This window comes from Bombyx mori, chromosome 16, assembly GCF_030269925.1.
Source record: "Bombyx mori chromosome 16, ASM3026992v2".
In the NCBI taxonomy this organism is placed as follows: Eukaryota; Metazoa; Arthropoda; class Insecta; order Lepidoptera; family Bombycidae; genus Bombyx; species Bombyx mori.
The window spans coordinates 1,156,771-1,184,055 of record NC_085122.1 but is presented as its reverse complement, the minus strand read 5'-3'; the positions used below and the strand labels follow the sequence as shown (position 1 = coordinate 1,184,055).

The following is a 27,285-nucleotide window of genomic DNA, read 5'->3' as shown; positions in this document are numbered from 1 at the left end:
TTTGCGAGTTTTTCTGCCGTAAAGTGGTTATTACCGTTCCTATAAATCACAAAATGGATGACGTCACTTACTTTGAAGCCTAGGTCCTAGTCTTAATTGAATAGCATAATATCATAAGAGTATGGAAGGAGAAAACATGTTGCGCCGATCCGAGGTGACTGAGAGAAGGGCAGGATAATGAAATGATGAATATTAAATCGGAATAAATGACTGCTTCAACAAAGATAGGTGTGGCAGTAGCACCTAGTCGACCCGAGCGGCCTCAATCGGCGAATAAAACCTTATGTGTGCTTATTGCGAGTTTTTAACGTTCTCGATAGCGTAAAAGTAACTCAAATTTGTATGGATTTGGAACGTTTGCCGCTGGGGGCGCTGTTCCAACTGTATACAAATTTGAGTTAACTTTTACGCTACATACCGAGAACGTTATAAAGCTCGCACTAAGCACACTGTACTACAAAAAACAACGCTTTTGGGTAATACTATATGTAAATGTATATTACTTTATTCTATATTCTTTCTCTCTCTCTCTCTCTTCACATTGACTTGCTCAAAGATTAACTACTAAAAAGATACACATAAAACACCATGATTCTTAGCCAAATGTATTATTTAAAAGTGGAAGACAAAGCCGAACTTCAAATTCAACGTTTTATCTCCATATTAATCAAATGATATTGCCATACCTGATTAAGAGTGGCCATCGATGCTAACGAGCATAGGTAATCATCTAATGGTAGGCGGCTGACTGTGATTTCCACAAGGATTTGCTCACCACCGAGCCGCGTGGTATTTTGGTAGGCCATATCAGCGTTACCCTAGCACGTAGGTGACTCTCGAGGCCCAAACCGGTGTTACTAACACCGGCCCTAGCAAGAGTAGTGCTTCGCAGTATTTACCACCGGATCGGAAACGCGACCTACTGAGAAGATCCGGTGAGAAACTCAGTGGGCGTCCCTTTGAAGCGGGCATAGCATAGACTAGATATTTAAGGTTCAAAATAAAACAACAAAATCGAATATAATCCCTTTTACTTTTGTACTTAACGAATACACGGAATACATTTGGAATGCGGGAGACGGAATCCTTGTTATTCATGTTAATCGGTTAAATTTAATATAAAAATTCACATTAAAGTAAAGTAAGCATCGATGGAGTGACGCCGATAGACTACAACCTGACCAGACAGCTGAATATGGCATAACCAAAACATCTTTAGTTATCGATTTTATTACTGTTTTAAAAAATCTTAAATTGACTATGACTTCTAAATCATTTACTTTCTATGTAAAAAAAAAAAAACTAGCACAGAGAAAGAGCAACACATGCTAAGCAAATTAATAACTTTTTATGTAAAAAGTTATATTTCAAATTGTCATTTTTTTTATTTTTTTATTGCTTAGATGGGTGGACGAGCTCACAGCCCACCTGGTATTAAGTGGTTACTGGAGCCCATGGACATCTACAACTTAAATGCGCCACCCACCTTGAGATATAAGTTCAAAGATCTCAGTATAGTTACAACGGCTGCCCCACCCTTCAAACCGAAACGCATTACTGCTTCACGGCAGAAATAGACAGGGCGATGGTACCTACCCGCGCGGACTCACAAGAGGTCCTACCACCAGTAATTACGCAAATTATAATTTTGCGGGTTACACTTTTATTACACGATGTTATTCCTTCACCGTGGAAGTCAATCGTGAACATTTGTTGAGTACGTAATTCATTAGAAAAATTGGTACCCGCCTGGGATTCGAACACAGGTGCATCGCTCAACACGAATGCACCGGACGTCTTATCTCTTAGGCTACACGGCATATAATATTGACATGTCTACCACGTAATAATCATTTGTACCAGCTATCCACAATTAGTCTCCGCAACCGGCGTAACTCCCCATCGAAAACAACCAGTCAACTAAAACTCAAACTTAACGTAAAAACGTATTTCGTTGAAAACTTAACCTAAACATAATACCGAATACGTAATATTATTGCGTGCATTACAAACGTAAAGTATCACAGATATAACGCGTGAGATTCAGCGCTGGGTAATGCGATCGATTTAAGACATTTCTATGACGCATATATATCGAAGGGTGAAACACTATTTGGTTAAAGCGACATTTCGCTTAATAATGCGTGAAGACGATAATGAGATTTCAAAACTTACTAATTTTACGGGAGAGTGTTTTAAAGGTTTAACATGTAATATTTTTAATATAAATCATCTTTGGAACATTTTTTATTTTTATTTTTTACCAGTTACAGTATCTATCTTTTAAAGTAAGATAAAATTATGTAGTAATTTTGTTAATAGCAGTCCAAACATAGGTAAAGTAAAAAAAAACAACTAAAACTAAACTACGCCCTTTTGACAATATTTATGAGAAAAATACTGGTGATACCAAATGTTTACGCACATTAACTCAATTTCGAATATTTTTCGAAATTGTACACTTTTAATGCGAAAAGGCGATATATCTTTGTAATTATAGGTCCGTTTTATTTGGTATTAGCATCAACAGTTAGATGTTTTTAATTGAACTTCAATTTTGTTTACCCCATTCAAATAGTTGAAGAAGTTTTTTTTGTCATGATATTTTTTTCAAATTTTAAACTTTTTAATGGCTCTCCTGTAAATATGCTATAATGTCCCTTAAACCAAATAATATTTTCCCCTCGGTATCTATAATTGATTATGTGTCTATTTCATAATAGACCGCGATCACCGCCAAATCATATTTCCTAATTAAGCATAATGTCCTTAAGTATATTCCAAAAACACATTGTCGCACGAAAAAACTTTTTCCTTTTTCACTGAGATTCCCTATCCAAGCTGAAGTTGAAACACATTTATTATTGTCTATGGCAACGTTAATATTCAACTGTATAATCTGCAATCGAACTTGCAAATTGATGCCTACATTTTTACCTTGGCCACTGAAACTATTCTAAAAAAAATTACGTCATTTAGTCTCTTACATTATATATGAATAAAAAAACGGATTTACCTACACATAAAATAATTAAAAATAATTATTAAAAAAAACATGGCACCCTGTGTCACAGTAAGATTGAGACTATGCAATAAAATCTATGTTAATTGCCCGTAACTATTTCGGTAAGAGAGCAGTTTTGAAAATGATTATTAATTAGGCAAAATCTGATAACATTCTCGGTACCAGTGTGCTTAGTGCGAGTCTTTTAACGTTCTCGATAGCGTAAAAGTTAACTCAGATTTGTATGGAGTTACCCCCCTACTCTGACCGGGTTCTGACCCCGGACGGAGATCGGTCGTCGGGTTTAAGAGTGCAGGGGAGTCGTTTAGTGCGGTAGGGCCCTAAAATGTCAACACCTTGCAGATCGTCAAGTCCCACATACACCGCGTGCCCCCTAAGCGCGGGGACCTCGAAGGAGGATCGGCGCCAGGTCCGAAAAAAAAAAAGATTTGGATGGAGTTGGAATGTTTGCCTACGTTTGCCGCTAGGGGCGCTGTTCTAACTGCATACAAATATGCGTTAACTTTTACGCTATCGAGAACGTTAAAAAACTCTCACTAAGCACACTGAACGAAAAGGTATGTATATCAGACATGAGTAATACTTGAAGAATATACTTGAACAAGCGGGTACTCGATACTGGAGGAGTATCAAATGTATTCAATTTATTTCCCTACCTATGCTGATAGCCTTGAGAGGCTATATCAGCGTTGCCCTAACGTGTAGGTGAGCTCACGGGTCTCAAACCGGAGTGTTGCTAACACTGACCCTAGCAAGAGCAGTGCTTCGCAGAATCTACTACTGGATCGGAAACGCGACCCACTGAGAAGATCCGACGAGAAACTCAGTAGTCTGTATTTAATAAAGATATTTACTACAACCAATAATCGCAATTGGACCCGAGGCGTAGAGTTTTTTGTGTAGAAATATTTTTGCATAAACTGTTTTATTGGTCTACGCAAGACTAGTCTAGAACTTTCCCCGTTTATGATACTAATCAAAACTGTTCGCTCTTACGGAGCGTGTCAACGGTTTTAAAACAAAAAAAAATAACGTTAGTAAATTAATTACGAAAAAAGATTTAATCATTTGATAATAAAATTACAAACTAAAAAGTAATTAAGTTTTGAGACTAAAAGATCTTTAACGACTTATCGAAGACTGTGGTATATTAACACTAAACATACCATAACGGGCCAAATGCCCCATTTTGAACTTTTGCATTGAAAATGCAGGTATCATTTTAATGCTTTTGCACATTTGACTTCGTGCCTTTTTCTTACTAATTAATCTACAGTTATTATACTTTTTTTTTTGTTTGGTTTTGTTTATTTTGAGTAATATTTGTTGTATACCAGTTATCTACCTGCTATGATAGAAATAGGTACCTGTGAGTGTTGGTATGATTAGTGTTAAAGGACTATTAAAAAAGTGCTTTAATATATTGTTTCCGATCAAAAGTTTAAAATCCAAGCCAAACAGGATTTGCTAAGCGTTACCGCGTAACCAAGAATACCGTTCCTTGCTATAACGTATCGTGCGAGAGAGACGGCGCTCTACGAATCAACTAAAAACCCGATCCTCTCTTTCTAAGGCCCGAAGAATACATATTACCGAACCGAAGTACGCAAACTAACGCCGTAATCTATTTGGATTGTAACCAATACAACTACTGAATGTCAACACAGTTAAGTGCTACATTCTCGTCTGTTTGTCGGCCGATTTTTTTTTTAGTGCCAGTAGTAGTTAGAGAGTGAGTAGTTAGGCCAACATGGTCGACCATTGCTGGCCCAACGTTAAGCACCCTTCTCTGGGAGACTGGTCACGGGTCCCCACCGCGTGGACACGACAGCCGGCTAGTTATTAAAGGCATAATTTCGCGGTAAATAAGGCAGGACAGAGGCGCCAGACCGCGTGGTCCAACGCCCCGAGTGTAATAAATATATTATTAATACTAAAATTCCGCGTATACATTAATCGTTATAAACCTTTCAACAATAATAATAGTAACGTGTACAAAGTTTCAACATTTATATAATTCCGTAGCCTGAATATTGCAGACAATCAAAGGTGACCAATGGCAATGGCACTGTCAATATCTAACCACACGCAATGAAAGTCAGAAGGGTTCTTTGTTGTGGCAATTGTCGAACCTACGTCCATCCGTGACGCGACCTATTTTCACCTTTAAATGTCAATACAATATCCAGTTTGTATATTTTTCAAAATGGCAAGATTATAATTTGTAACGTGCAGTTAGTTATATTACTATCAATCAGAATGTATAGATGTATATTTATCTGACATTCCTCGAACACATACGGAAGCAAGCCCCCCCCCAACCCCCCGTCCCCCGTCACACGACCCTCTCCACGGGGGAGTTATCGTTGACCTCGCGTCTGGCTCTCTCGGTGACATCCAGACCGTTCGCCTTATTGTTTATCTTTAGGTTGGCTAGACTGACGTAGTTGCTCCGCGAGATGCCCATCCGGGGCTCGCTCTTGTCCGGGTTCCTCCTCCTCTGTACGTGCGGCTGTCCCACCGGGGCGCCCCTCGTGATGTGCGCCTTGACGTGGTCGTTGTTAATCATCTTAGTCCTGAAGTCCCGACAGCTGAAGCGGGCGTCGGCGAGGTCCGGGCGGTCGGGACACCTCCTCAGCGTGGGCGTCATGGGCCTCCCCATGCTGGCCAGTTTGATGTCGCTCTGCAGCACGTCCGCGCCGGCGTCCCCGACGGGCCGTATCCTGTAGGACGAGCGGCCGAGGGCGGGCGGCTGCTGCACGAAGAACGTGCTGTTGGACTTGTTGAGGTCGGCGTGAGGCTTGCCCCCCGCCTCGGTCGCGTTCGGTCTGAATAATCGACTTAATTTCGGCGATAACAGTTTTTTGGTGAAGAAACCGGTTTTCTCATTGGTTTTGTCTCTTTCGACTATTTTTGGTATGTTCTTGATGCCCTGCGCCATGACGGGGCTGCCGGCCAGGAAGTCGATGTTGTACCGGCGCACGTCCACCTCGGGGAGGCGCCGCTCGGCCGGGCTCCGGTACGTGACGGCGGGCTGCGGCGCGGCGCTGGTGACGCCGGCCTCACTGTCGTCCGAAGAGTCGTCGCTGGGCACGTGCTTTGGTCTCAGTTCTTCTACGGACTGGTTCCTGAGGAAGGCCGGCAGGAGAACCTGGTGTCGCGGCCGGTGCAGCTGAGGGTCTGGCTGTGATCGCTTGAGGGGCGTCGGCTCTAGCCACTCGCTGATGTCGTCCACCTGAGCAGTAGTATAAGCACAGCAAACATTACTAAAACATCTCGTGCAAGATTATAGGTGACAATGAACACAACAGCGCTTCGCCAACGACCTGAGCACGCTAGGAGTGTAGTAGTGCGCACCTGGGTGATGTCGATGGTGGGTCCCCTGGCCTGCAGGATGTACCCGGGCGTGTGCAGCGCCTGGTGGCTGTGCGCGCGCCCCCAGCGGCCCCCCCGCGCGGGCCCCCCGCCCCCCGCCCCCACCTGGGAGGCGGACACGCACTTGCCGAGCGCGACGGGCACCAGCGGCCGGTACGATATCGAGCGCGTCTCTTCTAACGTTGACTGAGAATCGCTCTGTAACCAATTTCAAATTTAATTCTCCTTCTGTCCCCGAGCCATCTACAGTATGCGCGCGAGTTGATGTCCATCGGGGCCAGAGGCGACGCGCGGGGGACAGCTCGCCCCGCCCCCGCCCGCCTCCCCGCATTTGTCTGACGTCGAGTTTTGTCCTTGACGGTTGTAACGCGCGCTTATCGATATCGAAAATTTACGCTAACAGTATTGTGTTATTTTATTGTAAATTTATACCATGACTACTCCGCTTTCAACAAGTTCAGGTAGAAAAAAAACTACTGAAAAAATATACTGATTCCGACTCTGATCTTTTCGGTTCCGGTTGTCTTTTCATCTGATAAGTGATTGAATTGGAATAAAAAAAATATTTTTCTCTATTAGAAATAAATAAGTAATTACTTATCACATTTATTTTATTTCATAATTTGCAAAATGATCTTAAGTTACATTAAAACGAACTGACAGCTGTTGACTAAATCGGTAGTAGTATCATAATTAACAAGGTCACAGCATTACCGCATTCCTTAGGATGGACATGAACTAGCGCGCCTACTGTATCTGCATCACATCATCGCTTTTGCATCTAATAACTTACCTTGACAAGAGAGCCCTCGGTCGGGGAGTCGAGATCGTTGCAAAGCACATCTAGATTCTCTTTAAGCTCCGATTCAGAAAGCTGTTCCACTAACGCTTCGAGCCACGTTTCTATGACCTCCATAGGCGGTCTGAAAATGGCATTGTTAATTACATTGAGCTTTTTGCATCTATTCACGATGAACGAGTTCACGGACCAGTTGACCTTGAGACATGAGGTGCTCGGTGCGGAGTCGGGCTGCGGTCCCCTTGTGTGGCGCTCGGGGATCCATCAGGGAAAGGGCAACAGCGAGAGGAGCCAGCATCGACCGACTTCTATCAATGATATAGGGCGTCGTGAGCACACTCTGCCTGCTACAGAGCAGCCAGTCGGTACACAACACTGGGCCTCGTGGTTGTCAGGTCTATGGGTCGCATCGCGGTTATATCGGTACTGAGACTTTTTGGCGGGAACGCGAGGAGTGAAGTTGTGTGATTTGTTTTATTTTCTCTATTTCGTGATCCTTCAGATTTAAATGTGTAATAACAATAGTTTATTAACTGTTTAATATCTGTGAAAGTGCACAAATGTGAGAAAATGAAACAAAGCCGCTTGACGTAATTTCACTGGATCCTCCAAAAAGTCCACTGAAAAAAATCTCAGTAAAATGGTGGTCATTTACTGATATTATATTTCATCGCATATCATCTCATCTCATCCCATTTCATTTAATTTCATCCCAGTTGATTAATGTCTCAAATTAATCATCTTCATTTCACTCCATATTATCATTTTTCATAAAAACAAGAATATAAATTAAAATAAGAATTGACCTAAAGGTCTTAGTTACCAGGTCATAAATACCCTTAAAAAAATGTTGGTACTTAGACTACGAGCTCGTTAGCCCCGCCGTGACCAGAAAAGCAAATTAGTATCAAATTACCTATCGTCCGGGTCGAGATTGCAGGCCAAGAAGGCGATCCTGTAGAAGGGTTCAGGGCAGGACGCGCAGAACTTCTCGAGAAACACCTCCTCGTTGAGGCCGAAGTCCGACCTCCGGGGCAGGCAGTCGGGGTCCGCCGACACCCTGCCTATTATCTGCAGCAAAGTAGTAGTCAGGTAGCAATTAGCATAGCGTCCCAGCACGCGGTCACACCTCTCACCGAACTATAAATTGTAACTACAGTTCGCTTGTTGATCGAAATTCGACCATAATCACTGACACCTCAAGATTTAAGACTCGTTTTGTATATAACATATTCTCTTTTGATTTTTATAGACAAGTTTCTGGATTCTAAATTTTTTTTTAAATATTGACAATAATAAAGCGCATCAATGAATAATAACAAGGAGGACTTTTTGGCGGGAACGCGAGGAGTAAAGTTGTGTGATTTGTTTTATTTTGTCTATTTAGTGTTTCTTCGGGTTTAAATGTGTAATGACGGTGGTTTATTAACTGTTTAGTATCTGTGAAAGTGCACAAATGTGGGAAAATGAAACAAAGCCGCTGGACGTAGCTTCTCGGAATCAACCAAAAAGTCCACTGAAAATGTAAATGATCAGTAAATGACCACCATTTTACTGAGATTATATATTTCATCCCATATCATCTCATCTCATTTTATTTCATTTCATCCCAGTTGATTAATGTCCCAAATTAATCATTTTCATTTCATTTCATTTCACTCCATATTATCATTTTTCATAAAATTAAGAAATATTTTCATTTTATATTAGATTTTTTTTTTTTATAGCTTAGTTTAAAAATCATGCTTTAATAGCTTTTATATTGTACACTATTCCCCTCTTATACATCGTATTTCACTCTGCTATTGGTTTGCTGGAAGAAAACTCATGAATGAGTTAAGCTCGCCTTTGTACATAGTATTTAGACATTCTTTAAATCTGTTTTTTTTTATTGTATTTTCTTTGTGTGTACAATAAGTATAAAAATAAATAAAAAATAAAAATAAATATATTAAAATAAGACATGACTTAAAGGTCTCAGTTACCAGGTCATAAGATCCCTTAAAAAAAAAGAATAACAACAATATATCGGTAGACAAACGGAAGGGAACAGGTTAGGGGGGCCGCGCGAGGGGACCGCCGGGGGGACCGCGCGGGGGGACCGCGGCTTACCTCGCACAGTATGATCCCGAAGGAGAACACGTCGACCTTCTCGTCGTACACGTTGCCGTTCATCATCTCGGGGGCCATCCAGTAGGGGTTGCCGACGACCTGGCGACCACTCACACACTACAATACCCTGCATGTCCAATATGATGATGCTTTCAGAGCGTTTACGTTCTGCCGTGAAGCAGTAATGCGTTTCGGTTTGAAGGGTGGGGCAGCCGTTGTAACTATACTGAGACCTTGGCACTTATATCTCAAGGTGGGTGGCGCATTTACGTTGTAGATGTCTATGGGCTCCAGTAACCACTTAACACCAGGTGGGCTGTGAGCTCGTTCACCTATCTAAACAATAAGAAAATTATAATAATATAAATAAATAAAAATTGGCGGGGTGATGGTAATTATTACTATACTAAATATTCTTGGAATCCCAAACTCACTGTGTATCGTTTCCGCTTTAAGGATCCGTGCGCCGTGGTCCTTTGGACGATGCGAGCCAAACCGAAATCAGCTACAATCACGGTGCGATCCTGCAGGACAAGATCATTGATATTCCATTAGAAATAGAAAACTGAGACCTTTATTTTTCATACGTTTTCTATATATTGTTACGCCGGTAAGAGTAACGCCATCTATCGTCGAATAGCAGAAGCGAATATCAAAAGAACTAATAAAACCGAGAACGCTCGAGAAGTGCAACGCCATCTATTATCAAATAGCGGAAACACATATCGAAACTACTCGACATGTCAGGAATGTTCTCGATAATTCTAGGGATGTCGTATCGACTATAAAAACGTTGCAGAGATGACACGAAGGCAGTAAGTAATCGGAGGATCTACTCGAAGCGAAACAGCAAACGAATCATCTGAAACGAAGCGGATAAAGCGAATTACGAAGTGTAAAGTGTTCTGTAAGTGTTTTAAGTGTTAAATAGAGTTTAACTTATACTTCGGTGGAAGTTTTAATTATCCCGAACCCCAGCGCGCAACAATATTAACAGGTAAAACATAAGCTTTGTACCCTTTTTTACGATTTTTGCCATTTTTCCGCAGACGGAGGAGTATGACATTTCCCACACTTATACGAGAACATAGAGAAGGAGTGCAGAGTGCTAATATTTTTTTCAAATTATGCATAAATAATACATTAAATCAACATTCAATCAATCAATAAAAATAAAAATAAATAACATTATACAAACTACCATGTATTTGACAGACACACGATTATTCTGTTTTGTTTTTTGTTTAAGTATATGGTCAAATTGAGGGTAGATTAATATTATTTGTATTTAATATTATTTGTCTAGAATGTGGTCTTAGCAAAATCTGTGATTATAGAATTTAACAATAGAATCATGATAATGTTCAAACTTATAATTTCAATTAATTATGGTTCCATTTCGATCACTCGGCGGCCACAGGTCTGTTTAAGATAAAACACAATCATATTATGTGGTTAATAGTAGTGTATGTTTAGTTTTCATATTTTTTTAAGGGATTTTTTGACCTGGTAACTAAGACCTTTAGGTCAAGTCTTATTTTAATTTTAATGAAAACAGTTTTATATGAAAAATGAAATTATGAAATGAAATGAAGTTGATTAAAATGAAATATGGCATGAAATGAAATGAGATGAGATGAAATGGGATGAAATATAACCTCAGTAAAATGATGGTCATTCACTGAGACTTTTTCAGTGGACTTTTTGGAGGATCCCGAGAAGTTACGTCCAGCGGCTTTGTTCCATTTTCCCACATTTGTGCACTTTCACAGATACTAAACATTTAATAAAACACCCTTATTACACATTTAAAACTGAAGAACAAATCACACAACTTCATTACGCGCGTTTCCGCCAAAAAGTCCAGTGATCATCTGGTCGTTACTTTAGCCCCAAATGACGTCACGCGTGTTGGTGTGTTTAGTACAGTTCCCGAGTCCGTTGTGACAGTTACCTCACGCACGAGACAGTTGTGCGAGTTGAGGTCGCGGTGTATGACGTTCCGGCGGTGCAGGTAGCCCACCCCGCGGGACACGTCGCGCGCCAGCCGCCCACGGCACGCCCAGCTCAGGCTCGCGGACGGGTCCTGGCCACAAAACATGAGGTCGGTTGAGGCCGTCAGTCTGGTTGTAGTGTTGACCGCCAAAACCCCCCTACTATTCCTGACTTCTGACCCAGAATGCGGAGAGAGTGTAAGGGAAGTCGTTTGGTGGGTAGGGCCCTAAAATATCCTAGTAGGGCCTTAAAATACTTTCCGGTATGACCCAGACCTACTGTCTAACTTTATTTTACAACTCAAACCCCTATTAAGAAGACATCAATGTCAATAATATTTTTATTTATTTATTGCTTAGACGGGTGGACGAGCCCATAGACATATACAACGTAAATGCCGCCACTCACCTTGAGATATAAGTTCTAAGGTATCTGTATAGTTAAAACGGCTGCCCCACACTTCAAACCGAAACGCATTACTGCTTCACGGCAGAAATAGGCAGGGTGGTGGTACCTACCCGTGCGGACTCACAAGAGGTCCTACCACCAGTAATAATGGCTGGTTCTCAATCGAGACACATACAAACAGACAGGGAAGGACATGTTACTGATGATATAGTATATAGTCAGTCAGCCTGTGTTACCACCACCCTGCGTATTTATGGGGCAAACTCACGCCTCATAAGTCACTCACTCATAAAGTCCAATATAAATATATATATATATATATTATTTTTTGTCTTTGTAGGCAGACGATCATACGGCCCACCTGATGGTAAGTGGTCACCGTCGCTCATGGACGTCAGCAATGCCAGGGGCAGAGCCAAGCCGCTGCCTACCGTTAAGTACTCTCCGCAAACCTCGTTTGAAGAAGGACATGACATAGCGCTCGGGAAACGTCGATGAACACAGCGGTTCCAGATAATAAGGAGCAAAACATTTTTTTTTTTATTGGCCTTGTAGGCAGACGAGCTTACGGCCCACCTAATGGTGAGTGGTAACTGTCGCCCATGGACTTCAGCAATGCCAGGGGCAGAGCCAAGCCGCTGCCTACCGCAAAACTTTTTGATATCAGAGCTTATTAGACTGAACCGAACCCAATCTAAGGGTCAGATGTCGCCTAAAATAACTCGAAGGCAGCAAGGAGGCTGTCGCCAGCGCCGCGCATCTCTCGCCCTAATTTCCTCTAGAAACTTCGGTCACACCATTGGAAACCAAACCTTATTGGCACTACAATAAGACGTACCTGTAGGAGCTGGTGCAGCGTTCCTCCGGCCACGTATTCGGTGACCAGGTGCAGTCGCTTGTCCTTGTACAGGACGCCGACGAACCGGAGCACGTTCGGGTGGTGCAAGGACCTCAGCACCGCCACCTTTATTTATTTTTATTGTTTAGAATGGGAAGACGAGCTCACAGCCCACTTGGTGTTAAGTGGTTACTGGAGCCCATAGACATATATATCGTAAATGCGCCACCCACCTTGAGATATAAGTTCTAAGGTCTTAAATATAGTTACAACGGCTGCCCCACTTGTCAAACTGAAAGGCATTACTGCTTCACAGTAGAAATAAGCGGGGTACCTACCCGCGCGGACTCACAAGAGGTTCTACCACCAGTAACCACGGGGATCTATCAATTGTGTCTTTACACACAGATCTTAGATTCAATCCAAGTTTGAAAATTCGACAAGTTTATTTTTATTTACATACAATCTTAGTACTCGAAAGAATTCTAATATATTCATATTATATTTTCTGTTTTGCTATCCAAGAAGAATTTATAAGTTAAGATGGTTGTTGATATGTATACTCAGTTACAAGAGAACAGCTAGCCTATGATGACACATAAATATTGACAAACACAGGGAGCAATAAATACGGGGTGAGAGGACTTAGTTCGCCCAAAAATTCTCAGTACAAAGTGTAATGAAAACTTGAAGTATCTAATAAACAATAGTATCATCAAAGAACATGAGGACGCGTGGCGCCATCTACAGCAGTGACATTACGAAACAAAAAAATCGCGCTCACCTAAAATAGTTAACAGAAAACGAATGTTAGAGTGACCGTTCCGAATTGAAATAATAATAAATAAATAAATAATAATAAATATTTACTAACAATCACGCCACGTTAACTGGTCCCGTGATAAGTTCGTAAAGAACTTGTGTGACAGGTACCAGATAACGGAAATAAATGTAAGATTTTTATTATACACATACATATATTTAATATACATCCATAACCCTGGAAAAGACATTTATATTTATCTTACAAATATCTTCCCTTGGCGGGATTCGAACCCGCGACCCCCTTGTGTAGTGACCATGTCACTTACCACTACACCAGACGGCCGTTAAATAGTTTTAGTAAATTCATATTTCTTAAACCCGCAATGAAAAATTAAGGTAGAGTACACCCGCGCCATGCCTCACGGGGGCGTTGACCCCGTGCGCCACCTCATTTTAATTCTATTGGAACAACTATAGAGGGAGAGGTAGAACTAAGAAGAAATGGATGGATTGCGCGAAAGACTATATGGGTAAGAGGGGAGTGAGCGAAGAGATGGTATGTGATGGAGGAGTATGGAAGGAGAAAACATGTTGCGCCGACCCCAGGTGACTGGGAGAAGGGCAGGATAATGATGATGATGATGGAACAACTATGTAACGTCCTTGTAATGTAATGTCCTCGACTAGGAAGACAACGTTTTCCATTGAACGTCAGTTGAAGGTCTCTGCAGCCAGCGACGGACGATCGAGGACACGGTTCGTTCTAGGCACGAGACCTGGTCTAGTATTATGTCAATGGATCTACCATCGACAATGTGCCCTACAAGAGTCAAACAGTCTGGTTACCTCTTTGAGGAAGTTCCTCTGCGCTTCCTCGTCAACCCTGTACAGCTGCTTGAGCACCATGACCTCACCGGTGTCCTGGTGGGTCACCTTGTACACCTCGCCGAAGAATCCGGAGCCTAGCAACTCGCCCTGGGAATTGTTTAATATGTGGACTTGTGACGTCTAAGTAAAAATAACAGTTTAAAAAAACTAACAAAAAAACGCTTTTATAGGAAATCCAATAAATTTGAATTAAAAATAGCGTAAGAAAAAATTATTTGATGCTTTTCAGGTTATTATCAAAATAACCCTTCTACTCAGATCTGTTCATAATATATTTATAACTACTGATACAGTGCAACCCTCGCTTTTTTTCACAATAAAATATGTCCACGCGGGTAGGTACCACCACCCTGCATATTTCTGCCGTGAAGCAGTAATGCGTTTCGGCTTGAAGGGTGGGGCAGCCGTTGTAACTATACTTGAGACCTTAGAACTTATATCTCAAGGTGGGTGGCGCATTTACGTTGTAGATATTTACGGGCTCCGGTAGTCACTTAACACCAGGTGGGCTGTGAGCTTGTCCTCCCATCTAAGCAATAAAAAGAAACGTGTGGATTAAATGAAAGCGGCTCTAGTTGAAGCGAGTGTGGTCCGTGGTCAGCACCGCGCGCAGCAGTACCTGCAGCAGGTCGCAGGCGCGGAACACCTTCTGCCCGGCGGAGCTGGTGTCGGCGCGGAAGGATCGCGCCCGGCTCAGGTCGCCCTGCACGCCGTTCGACTCCTCGCCGTCCACGCTGCCAGACCAGACAAACGGACTCAACACTAATCATATTGTTGCGCCGGTAAGAGTAATGCCATACATCGCCGAATAGTCCAACAAATATCGAAGGTCTCAAATATAGTTACAACGGCTGCCCCGCCCTTCAAACCGAAACGCATTACTGCTTCACGGCAGAAATATGCAGGGTGGTGGTACTTACCCGCGCGGACTCACAAGAGGTCCTACCCGCGGTAATTTAAAATACAATTAACAGACTTCGACCTCATATCTCAAGGCCAATGACGGCATCTATGTCCACGAGCTCCAGTGCCTGCACATAACCTATGACACTGCTTCAAGATACAGAAGGTTGACTCACACGTCCAACAGCTTGGACATACTGCTGCTCTTCTCTTTGTCGCCGAGCAGCGGACTGGACGGCGTCTGTCTCCGCTTCATCATCCTCGGCTTGCCCCCATCCTCTCCCTTTCTCTTGAACAGCCTCTCTTTCTTGCCTTCATAGGTCCCCTTGTCCATGACCCCCTCCGTTACCTTGCAGGGTTTCTCCGTGTCCCTCGGTGCGCACATGGATACAGGGCGACTTACCGTTTCAGGGCTGTGCTCGATGGTCAGCTGTGTGAGACATGAAACAGAGTTATGCTCTGTCTCGTTTACACATTAAAACGTCTGTGGTACATAGGGCACATTGCCTGCACACTGGAGTAAAACTGTATAAAACGAATCAACACGTCATTACGGATCCTCCCGATCCATTAACGGTGCTTTTAGGTACTTCAAGCACCGGTCACTGTCCTCGTCGAACCCGTCCCTTGCGACGAAGGGCTCGACGAGCGAATTAATCCGTAGACACAGCCCACTGAGTTTCTCGCCGGATCTTCTCAGTGGGTCGCGTATCCGATTCGGTGGTAGATTCTGCGAAGCACTGCTCTTGCTAGGGCCAGTGTTAGCACCACTCCGGTTTGAGTCCCGTGAGCTCACCTACATGTTAGGGTGAAGCTGAAATATCCTCTCAAGACTATCAGCATAGGTAGGAAAAAAAGTATAAAACCAAAATTTGAGGAGCAATATTCGTAAGTCAATGAGCAACTCGGGAATGGCAGAACGAAGTCACATTGGTAGGCAGCGGCTTGACTCTGCCGCTGGCATTGCTGACATCCATGAGCGACGGTAACCACTCACCATGAGGTGGGCCCGTCTCGTGGCTGCCGTGGTATGCTCGTCTGCCTAAAACAGTAATAAAAAATAAAATAAAAACATTCGACCCGATATTAAGTGGTTATCCTTGAGATTTGAAGACCATGTGTCAATCGCTCATGTGGTAGCTGCTCCAGGTTCTCTCAAGGTTCACCTGGATCCAGTTTAAAGGCACAGCTGCACAAACTGTTGTTCGTTTCATGTTTTCTGCTTTAGCGAAAATCACGAACATCCGATCACCATTGAGACGACCAGCTGTGGCCATCTTGGGTTTGAGGAAAATAAAATCAATATCCACCTGTATAATCTGGTCGGGTCGGCCGAGCGCCCTCTGCACGTCGTCCGCGGGTCGATTCCCTACCGGGGACCCGTTTATTTCCAGAATACGATCGCCGATGTGCAGAGTTAACAGGCCACACGACGAATCAATCCTGCCGTCAGACATAAATAGTATAAATCAGTTGCCTGAAAGACGTGGCAGCTAGATAGAGCAGCCAGCTAATTAATTTAATATCGAGGGATGAAAAGGCTATTTAATTTAAGCGCATTTTTTATAGCTTAGATGGGTGGACGAGCTCACAGCTCACCTAGTGTTAAGTGATTACTGGAGTCCATAGACAATGTAAATGCCGCCACCAACCTAGAGATATGAGTTCTAAGGTCTCAGTATAGTTACAACGGCTGCCCCACCCTTCAAACCGAAACGCATTACTGCTTCCCGGCAGAAACAGGTGGGGTGGTGGTACCTACCCGTGCGGTTCAAAAGGTCCTACCACCAGTAATCTTTGTAATGTCTGTTTTATTTGGTATTATCATCAACAGTTCAATGATTCCAGTTGAATTTCATTTAAGTTTATCGCCATTCAAACAACTGAAGGAGTTTGTTTGTTATAATATTTTTTACTAAATTTTAAACTACAAATTACGCTCCAGTAAAGTTGCAAAAATGTCGATTAAGCCAAACAACCTTTCACCCTTCGATATTATGCACGAATAGCCGAATTACATCCAAATTTCTGTATCATCTAATAAAGGAGCTTAAAGCGTACTAAATAATGAAGGAACAAATATGAGGATCACAAAACACCAAGACTTGTAGCAAAAACAAAAGGATACCAATGAATACTACCCTCAAAACTATTTGCTGGTAAATAAACAAACATTTTTTATTATTACAAAGCCGCAATGTTGGCCGTTTTCCAATTACAGCACAAGAGCGCATTATGCGGCATAATGCTCAACTAAGCTTCACCATAATTCAGCATTGTGCGTCACTGAGTCGCATTATGCTCTGTAATTGGAAATCTACCATTAAGTAATGGTTAATTGCTGAAGCTTAGTTGAGCATTATGCCGCATAATGCGCTCTTGTGCTGTAATTGGAAAACGGCCTCTATATACGAACACGGTACTGCACAAAACTACACATGCTACAAAATTTACGAGCACCCGATACCACGAATCGGAGCAAGTCGTTTGATCTGCTCGCTTGGCGTAAATAAACATTGATCGACAGACGAACCCACGGCCCATGCTATGTTTATCTGTCTATACAAATCTCAGTTGCACAACGACTATACTTTTAAACAAGATACGTGGTTGCTTTGTGGTAGAGATACTGGTGATGCCATGCCACATACCACAATCAATCACCAGTACGTGTGTTGTGTATGCGTGTCGTGGAGACTTTTTTTATTACTTAGATGGGTGGACGAGCTCACAGTCCACCTGGTGTTAAGTGGCTACTGGAGCCCATAGACATTTACAACGTAAATGCGCCACCCATCTTCAGATATAAGTTCTAAGGTCTCAGTATATTTAATTGTTATTTAAAGGTATTTTATTATAATGAACTCAGTTCCGCCGGATGCGTGAGATGAGGGACAGCTGCTGCATCAACCTTGCCGCCATCCCGACCATGACCAGACCTAAAAATATCTATGTAACGTCGATTGAACTTTATGCAAAAAACAGCTTTTTATTTCGTATCCCTTAGGTCTCGAGCTTGCACAGCTTTACACAGCTTGCACAGCTAGACAATTTTTGTTAATATTATAGATTGTTAAGCCAAATTCGGGGATATTCGATTTTATGGATCTAATAACGAAAAATATGAAAGTAAAACGCGTAAGGAGTAAATATTTTAAGTTAGCGCACATATAAGCGTTTTAAAGTTATTGTTGACACTGGTGACGCGTGATTTTGTACGATAAATGCATATAGCGCTCTTGAACGCTGACGTCATTGTACAAACATTGCGGTATCTGTCAAGCACGAAACTAAAACTTTTACAACATCCTTGTTTCTGAATAGATTTTAATTGTGTTTTCGTTTCTTGTTATTCATATATAGTTATTCACCTAGGCCAGAGGTCGGCGATCTTTTGAGTCGCAAGAACCAAAAATTACAATTTACAAAATCTGAAAGTTTTTAAAGAGCCACAAAAAAAATTCTTGCCAACAATAAATAATACTTGCCTAAATATTTATTTTTTATTAAAAAAAAAGGAATCTATTTATTCATAAGAAAAATATCTATTTATCCTTATATAAGTCGTGTTCTTTACAACAAATGAGATAATATATTTAAGGTATTATTAGATAATCACTTATTATGTAAGCAAAAAATGGTAACAATATATATATGGGAACAATTAGGTGTAGCCATTGGCCACATCGACCTGACAGATGACAGATGGTGCATGAAGTATATGACAGAATGATTAAGATAAAATAAGAAAAGACGTACATTTTTGTGAGCTGATGATTAAATAAAATTTAACAAATTCGCTAATTTCATTGTACACCGCGATCCCACATATATATATTAATTATCTAGCATTGATTTTTGCATATTTGTTTTTACGTTTTTTGAAAGGTATTTTTTTCTTTCAAAAATCCTTTAGCAACTTCTGCTAAATTGTGAAAATTAGCAGATTAGATTAGCACTAAAAGGGTTAAATAACATTACAATACAATTTATTCAATACGTTTTGTTCGATTTACATCGAACCGTTGACTCGGCGTATGCATTAGTCATCTTATTACGGTAATTGAGAAGGAAAAGTTTAAAATTAAATTTTATCATTTAAGCCACAAATATTCACTAGCTTTGACTTTATGCAAGGTCGTTCACCTTTACAATTTAAGTAAGTTTATTGCGATGTTATTGACACAAACGACTTGGAACCTTCAAAGTTACTGGACTAACTTCCGCGAAAGTGTTTTTTTAATACGCGTTTATTAGCTTCAGACATATGTATGTTTGTAACGGAATCTTTGAACATGATTTTGACCCCCTTCAAAACGTCGGATTAACTCGAAATTTGGTATACTTATTAAGGACCGATCACAATTCAATATTAAAATATTTTAAATATAATAAAAAATTTGGAAAAAAATAAATGGAAAAATATTGAAAATATTGACATTCTACTAAAAAATTAAAAATAAATTAATAATAGTTTAATACACAAAATACGCTTTAATAGAAAATCCAACTAAATAACTAAAAAATAGAAAATAAATTTTAATAAATTTGAATTTTATATAGTGTAAGAAAATGTGATATAAATATTTTACGAACAGATATGAGTAGTAGGGTTATATTGATAATATCCTGAAAAGCACCCCATGCTTTTTTACAATAAAATCATTTTTATGTACATACATAGCGAGCCTCCAAATTGGCTAATGAAAACAAAATTACAAATAAAATTACGAGTTCCAGGAAAAAAAAAACAGAGTATCCACTTAAGTAATGTTTGGAAATGCCTGAAAATATATCAAATCAGTAAAACAGGACGCAGTGACATCAACGGCATCACTAAGTTGACGTGGGAAAGAGATAGCTAGATGTTTGCACTCATTGTCAGTATCGTTTTTAAAATTGAGAAAACTATGTTACTTTTTAAATCAAACAGGCGCTGTTTTATAACAAAAAAAAAGTTTCTTTTCAATTCACAGTTAATAAAAGTACACAATTAAATTTAAGTTTCATCCATATAGTTTAGTCTAAACCGAAACTAAAATGAGGTATGTTTGGATTTATAAAACCCCTGACTAAAATGATTAATAATATTACAAACAAACCGCGCACGTAAACGAAAGTCATTATGACGAATTCATTGTTATAACGCGTGACGGATCGTAGCCAAAGTCTGAAATGCTCTACAGACTTGTCATCTGTGAGTCACGGGCGAGAACTTCGCGTTAGCAAAGTCGAACTTTTTTTTTTCTAAATGCATACATATATGTGTGTTATGAGCAGATAATTCCGATTGTCATTACTAAAAAGGATTTATGCATGCCGCCACCGACCTCAGAATGAAAACTCAATTGTACTATTATAGAATAGCGGCTATCCTGCCAGTCCAGAGACACGGAATAATTCGCGATAGAACAGTGACTAATTTCGTCTAACACAGGGGCTCCCAAACTTATTTTATCTACTACCCACTTTGATAATAAATTATTATTTAGCGCCCCCCATTTTTTAACCTACTTAAAAACCACTACAGCGAGAGCTCAGTCGGTGTCTAAGAGTCCTGCTAAATGAATTTTTTTTCTGAGTCTCTTACCGCCCCCCTTTAGGCTTGCAGCGCCCACAAGGGGGCGTTATCGCCCACTTTGAGAAAGGCTGGTCTAACATAATAACCAGTGATCGTGTACAGGCCAACAATTCAAATCAATTTATTCAGTTCGTTTCACGAACGAATCACTGACAGATTTCGAATTATGAATCATGACATAAGTCAGAATTGACAGCTGTCATTTTTTTTCAAGAAATTGTCCGTATTAACTCACAGCGTCTTAAAGGACATTTACCGTGCGTAGGTCTGGTCCGTAAGTTCAAAGTCCTGTGGGAAGGGGCGCGCTCGGAGTTTCTTTGATGGATCGAATCAGAAATACACAATCATAATATCATACACAATTATGAAGGCGTCCTTTGAATAGTCTTATTTTTGGTATGTCATAAAGACACGCACACATAATTTTAGGCAACCGCCTGTCTGTTGCTCTTCTTTTTAGCCTCAAAGCGAGCAATCACATGCACGGTATAATGATTAAGGTTGCAAGCGCTTATCGTTTAGTGGGTCGTGAGTTCGCGTGCCTTATTACACTAAAACAAGTCTCTACCTCAGGCTTGCGCTACTACTGAATTCTATCTCAAGTTATTAGTACCTATGACAAGTGAGCTGAATACAGAGCGAGAGAGCCGCTCGCACCAGTACTCGCGCCAGTCGAGACATCTTGCCGGCGCAAAGGGAACTGACGCGGGGAAACCGTCAACATTAACAAGATCCAACGAGTTTAAATTGAGTTTTGTTTATTGCTTGGATGGGCGGACGAGCTCGCGGCCCAGCTGATGTTACAAAGTAAACGCCGCCACCCATCTCGAGACATGAGTTCTTAGTCACCGTTTTAAAGCTTAACGGCTGCCCCACCCTTTAAGCCGAAACGCATTACTGCTTCGCGGCAGAAATGGGCAGGGCGGTGGTGCCTACCCGTGCGGACTCACAAGACTTCCTACCACCAGTGAAAACTAGAGCATCGATCCTCAACCTGAGCGTCACAGGCTAAACTTTTCATTATGGTGCATCGATTTGGAAATTCAATTGTAAACGTCAAAGTTGACAGGTATGGTGTATTATGCAAATTTTAACCTACAAACTTTAAAGAAATGTGTAAGTATTTATTTGAATTAAATTATTATACCGCGACACTAAAGGTTGAGAACCGACGATTTATATATCGATTTAAAAAAAAATATTACACTTTTTTTTTTTTTAGATTCAACAATGGGGTTTAATTTGATCAGCGCGTAAGGATCAAGAGCGAATTTCACAATTTCACAATTGCTTAATTTATTTAATTAAAGCACACTCACTCGGAGACGGTCAGCGAGCCCTTGTCGCCTGTCGATATTCGCACCGCGTTAGGCGGAACCTCCACCACGTGGATGGCGTGCGTTCTTGTGTGGGGAGCTCTGTAGCATTTTCCGCTGTTATCACAAAAACAAAACACTATAAACAGAACTATTTGACGAGTTCCCGATATTTTGGTGCTTTTTGTAAGCACCACGATCTCGGGTAGACTAATTAATGACTGCAGGTAGCATATTAGGAGCGGACAAATCTGTATATCTCTTGTTAGTATTGTATAATTCCTAAACGCATCTTTATAACAATACCAGCTGACAGCTGTCACTCGCCTAATATGTGTCAATGTCAATTGTAGTGGTCGTCCCTTTCTTCTTCTTGCGTCGTCAATGACCACTGATACAAAATGTGTATCCCCGTTAGAATAAAAACTATCTTTGCAAATCTTCGTCTTTTCATATGAAACCCAGACGATCACTCCAACATCTCTTTCTACATCTTTGAGGGCTACCAGCTCGATGATTCGCACAGACAAACTATACACGCAAAGAGAACGGATAACTTATGTGATTGTCTTAATAATAACCCGTCAAATGACAGTGTTAATAATATAGACATCCGCCAAAGTAATTCCGTAAGTATCCTTTGGGGGGGTCAGATTATTTATTTTGTGTTCACCTGGGCCATTCTTTGACCAGCTTTGAGAGGCTATTTCAGCATCTCCTTGACGTGTAGATGAGCACACGGGGCTCAAACCAGGGGTGTTCCTAACACTGGCCCTAGCAAGAGCAGTGCTGCAGTGAAACGCGACCCACTGAGAAGATCCGGCGAGAAACTCAGTGGGCTGTGTCTATGGGTTAATTTAGTCGTCGAGCACTTAGTCGCAAGCGACAGGTTCGCCGAGGACGGTGACCGGTGCTTGAGGTACCTAAAAGCACCGTTAATGGATGGGGAGGATCCGTAATGACGTGTTTAGGGCGACGTCGACTGTTTACCATTCGGTCCACAGGATCGGGTATGAAAAAGCGGTAATTTTGCTGTTAAAACACACTCCACTACCAAAATTTAAGATCGAAAACAATCACCTGGTCTTAAATATAAAAGTAATCTGCTACCACGGAGTTAACAGTAGATCGAGGAAGTCAGTCACCGACACCTTCTAAATGAATAGACTTTTATATCTACTCTTTATTCCCTTCCCTAACCTAATGAGGCAATTCACTTTGAAGGTTTGCTTTGAAGAAATAGGCTGCTATAGGTACTTCGAAATACTTCCCAAGGTGTTCACGTTGTGGGTTCGATGGGCTCCAGTATCCTGTTAACGTGAAGAGCCGAATCGGTTTGTCTCTCATCACTTAAATTAAAAAAACATTCCCATAGACACAACCCATTGAGTTTCGCGCCAGATTTTCTAAGTGGGTCGCCATTCCGATTTGGTGGTAGAATCTGCTATGCTAGGAATATTGATATGGCCAGTGTTATCAATAGTCTCAGGTTGAGCACGTGAGCTCATCTACCGGTCCGCGTAAAATTGCAATAGCCTCTTACGCTACCAGTGATTAGGTAGGGGGAAAAAGCAATCTTCATTCCAGGGACACATCCGATCACAGACCTCCGTAAAACTAATAAAGTCCTTACCAATATAAGATGGAGCGTTCAAGTAGAGCGTACGACTCTCCGTCCTCGATGTGGGCGGCGCAAGAGTGACAAGCGAAGCACTCCGGGTGGAAGCGGTGCTCGCCGGCGGCCATCACTGGGCCGGTTATCACCTGGACAACGCTGATTGTGTCAACACTTCACAGAAACACGTGATGAATTGGGACATCAGTCTACAGACCGAAGTAACAAAGCGGTCGATGTTCTGGCCATAGATGATACAGTTTTTTTTAACTGCCACCACCCTGCCTATTTCTGCCGTGAAGCGGTAGTGCGTTTCGATTTGAAGGGTGGGGCAGCCGTTGTAACTATACTTGAGACCTTAGAACTTATATCTCAAGGTGGGTGGCGCATTTCCGTTGTAGATGTCTATTTGCTCCAGTAACCACTTAACACCAGGTGGGCTGTGAGCTCGTCCACCCATCTAAGCAATAAAAAAAAAACATAAATTAGTTATAGATAAGCAACTCTAGCACTCAACAAAAATGTTTACGGGCGTCAGCCACTAGATGGCTTCGCTTCGATTAATTTCTTATTTCTCCTGTAGATGGCAGTAACTTATTACCAAATTTTTTTTAATGAAGCATTATGTAAATTTTCTGAACCACAAATTTATAAAATTTAATCAATTTGTTTATAACAAATAAAGACTTGTACAATTTATTATTTTTTATTTTCTCTCTTTAGTTATACAATAACTAAATGCCTTAACTTTAACAATATATACGTTTAAGGGCATCCGCAACAAGATGTCGCTAGTTTCCATACAAAAAATATTTTGTCTTAAACTATCGCAGTTTCAGGGTCCTGGTTCTGGCCGGACTGCTTATTGGAAGCATACGGTATATCATAGAGACCGAAATCCGAATATGTCTAGCTATTGTGGAAATTAGACAGGACCAATACACGATTAGTAAATAATATTATTATGACAAATTGTAAGCATAGGACAAGGCACGTCCGAAATAGATTTTAAAGTCAAGTCAAATACGTGACTTTCAGAAGGTATAACCTAAAGGATAAGACACCCGGTGCATACGTATCGAGCGATGCGATTGGGCCGGTGTTTCAATTCCGCTTGCATGTACCAATTTTTGTAATGAGATACGTACTTAACACACGTTCTAGTTCACGATTGACTTCCACGGTGAAGTAATAACATCGTGTAATGAAACTTAAGCCCGCTAATATTATAATTAAAGTCATTACGGGTAGTAGGGCGTCTTGGGAGTCCGCACGGATAGGATACTAATGCATTTTGGTTTGAGCTGATTTGCTGTTAAACTAAGACCTAGAACTCATGCTTGAAAAGTTACAGCATTTGGATTGTTTAAGTCTATGAACTCTAGTAAACACTTTAAGCCAGTTGGGCTGTGAACTTTTCCGCCCATCTAAGCAATTTAAAAAAATTGTCTCCTTGAAAATAGTAGTAATATTACCTGTGTACATTGCTGACAACTCTCTCCGTACTTCGCCCAATAGTCTTTCTGGCAGAACAGTAGACCAGCCTTCTCAAAGTACCATGTTGATAACAGATCATCACATACTGAGCACCTATATAATTATGTTTTCATTATTTTAAGCTGATTTCATAGAACAAAATAGGTAGCAGGGTTTTAATAACAAGTTCCGAGGCCCATATAAGGTTTTTCATTTATTGCAATAAAAAATTAGACTAACCAACCATCTTGAGGTATAAAGTTGAAATCTTGGTTGTATTCTATAAATTCATGTCAGCAATTGGCCAGATTGCAGTACCTCTTCGTACAGCATTACAATTTGCTCTAACACCAGTAACTTTTCAATATTTTATTACTTAATAATTTCAATTATGTTACAATAAGGCAATACACCGCAGTAGACAATTTTAATCTACAATTTACTGGTGGTAGGACCTCTTGGGAGTCCGCACGGGTAGGTACCACCACCCCGCCTATTTCCGCCGTGAAGCAGTAATGCGTTTCGGTTCGAAGGGTGGGGTAGCCGTTGTAACTATACTGAGATCTTAGAACTTATATCTCGAGGTGGGTGGCGCATTTACCTTGTAGATATCTATGGGCTCCAGTAACCACTTAACACCAGGTGGGCTGTGAGCTCGTCCATACATCTAAGCAATAAAAAAAAAAAAAAAAAAATTACATCTGGGTTTTCTCCATACATACACTTTCATTTTTTTCGGAGACGACATTTGAAGTGTCCCTTCACAAATTGGAATTCATATTGATTTCAGTACTCACCTAAAACAATCCTTATGCCAATGTTGTGACAGCGCCGATACATACTCATCGTATCCAATGTCATTCAAACACCCTGAACAACTGAGAGCTTCTGAAATTATTGTATCAGTTTGACTAATAGGGTCCAAAAATTGGAAAAACAGAAGAAACATCAAAGTTTTAATCTTTTCTTTTAACAACTGGACATCTAGCAGTCCTGGGGTTACCTGAGTCACACCATATTAATGTCATAACAACATGAGAAGATAGAACTCTCAATTATATAGTACTGCATTCACACATTACCAGAACATAGCAGTTATGACAGGTATATAAATTATTATTGTCAAATTTATTAAATATTTCATTACATGCTGTGTTATGACTCTATGCAGCATTGGAAATAGATTGCGGACCATTTTTAGGAACCACGTTTAATTTAATAAAACCATCTCCTTTAAAGGTATCAGATTATCATAAGTAAAAATTGATGTTCCATTGTTTTAATAAAAATAATACAATTATTTACGAGTCACATTAATGATATCGGACCAACTTACATTAGTCATATGGAACGATTATCCTCCGCTTTTTAGCAGCACAATATTTAGGCGGAAGTATTTATGGTATTAATATTAAAAAAGCACTACTACATACGTGAGCTGGTATGTTTACGCGTTCATATATCGACGAAAACGACTCCTTCTTTTACAGAAACTTGTGAATAAATACTTAATAGACTATAGTTTTAAGCAAAAATGTTTAAAATTCTTACAAACAATAGGTTTTCCGTAAAACATACAACATCACCCACGCAATAACTTACTTTATTCAGCGAATGATAACAACATTGAAATTTGTATGAATAAAGCAACAGAATTAATATTTTTATGTTCTAAAAAATACCTTTAGCTTTCGGACTCTCCATTTCATTTCTAAAGTGTTAAAAAACATTAAAAATCTGTATAAAAACACATAAAAACTGGACATTAAAGTTCCCAGTCTCTGATTTTGTGATTGACACTGACAAATGACGTCATTTTAAAACTAAGCCTTACTTAACGTAGATTAATGAAATGACAAGATCTGACGTTATGATAAGACGTGTAAAATATACAAGATTTACTAAAATTATGTAGTGTTTCCAATTTTCTTTGTTTTTCAAATGTGTTATTTTAACCATTAGTAGGTCGAAGTGAATGTCCTACGTATTCCACGTCCTTACGGATCCATCAGATCCAATAACCTTTGCACTAGACGCCTTCAGCTCTAGGAGCAGGCTTAGGGACCTCGGTAACCGTACTCGTCGAACTCGACAAAGAGTTCGCCGTGCAACCTAACCCATGAATCAGCTCGCTGAGTTTCTCGCCGGATCTTCTCAGCGGGTCGCGATTCCGATCCGGTAGTAGATTC

The 27,285-nt window shown here is 40.7% G+C and overlaps 1 protein-coding gene across 4 annotated transcripts; it reads right to left on the bottom strand.

Moving 5' to 3' along the window:
- Positions 1-1,014: 1,014 nt before the first annotated feature.
- On the bottom strand, positions 1,015-27,075 carry LOC101745432 (LIM domain kinase 1). 4 transcript variants are annotated; one of them, XM_038016388.2, is made up of 18 exons: positions 26,779-27,075; positions 25,894-25,981; positions 25,096-25,210; positions 23,639-23,769; positions 22,009-22,122; positions 21,303-21,389; positions 16,419-16,551; positions 15,285-15,538; positions 14,825-14,939; positions 14,164-14,292; positions 12,553-12,678; positions 11,266-11,397; positions 9,746-9,835; positions 9,312-9,410; positions 8,116-8,270; positions 7,194-7,323; positions 6,383-6,598; positions 1,015-6,260 (listed from the first exon to the last, which is right to left on the bottom strand). In XM_038016388.2, the coding sequence occupies exons 1-18, from the start codon at positions 26,798-26,800 to the stop codon at positions 5,361-5,363; spliced, it is 3,036 nt and encodes a 1,011-aa protein (XP_037872316.1). In that variant the 5' UTR covers positions 26,801-27,075; the 3' UTR covers positions 1,015-5,360. The 4 variants fall into 4 exon arrangements, with proteins under 4 accessions (XP_037872316.1, XP_037872315.1, XP_062528850.1 ...); XM_038016387.2 differs by having other exon boundaries at positions 25,894-25,984; positions 26,779-27,074; XM_062672866.1 differs by lacking the exon at positions 21,303-21,389 and having other exon boundaries at positions 26,779-27,073.
- Between the last annotated feature and the right edge of the window lie 210 nt (positions 27,076-27,285).

What these genes read in the sequence shown, in the direction of transcription:
- LOC101745432 (XM_038016387.2), bottom strand. Translation starts at nt 26,800, where the DNA reads ATGGAGAGTCCGAAAGCTAAAG. An exon ending in GGCTCGCTGACCGTCTCCGA is followed by an intron (nt 21,390 to 22,008) that starts GTGAGTGTGCTT and finishes TCCCCGCGTCAG; the next exon opens with TTCCCTTTGCGCCGGCAAGA. An exon ending in CCGAGGGCTCTCTTGTCAAG is followed by an intron (nt 6,599 to 7,193) that starts GTAAGTTATTAG and finishes AATTGGTTACAG; the next exon opens with AGCGATTCTCAGTCAACGTT.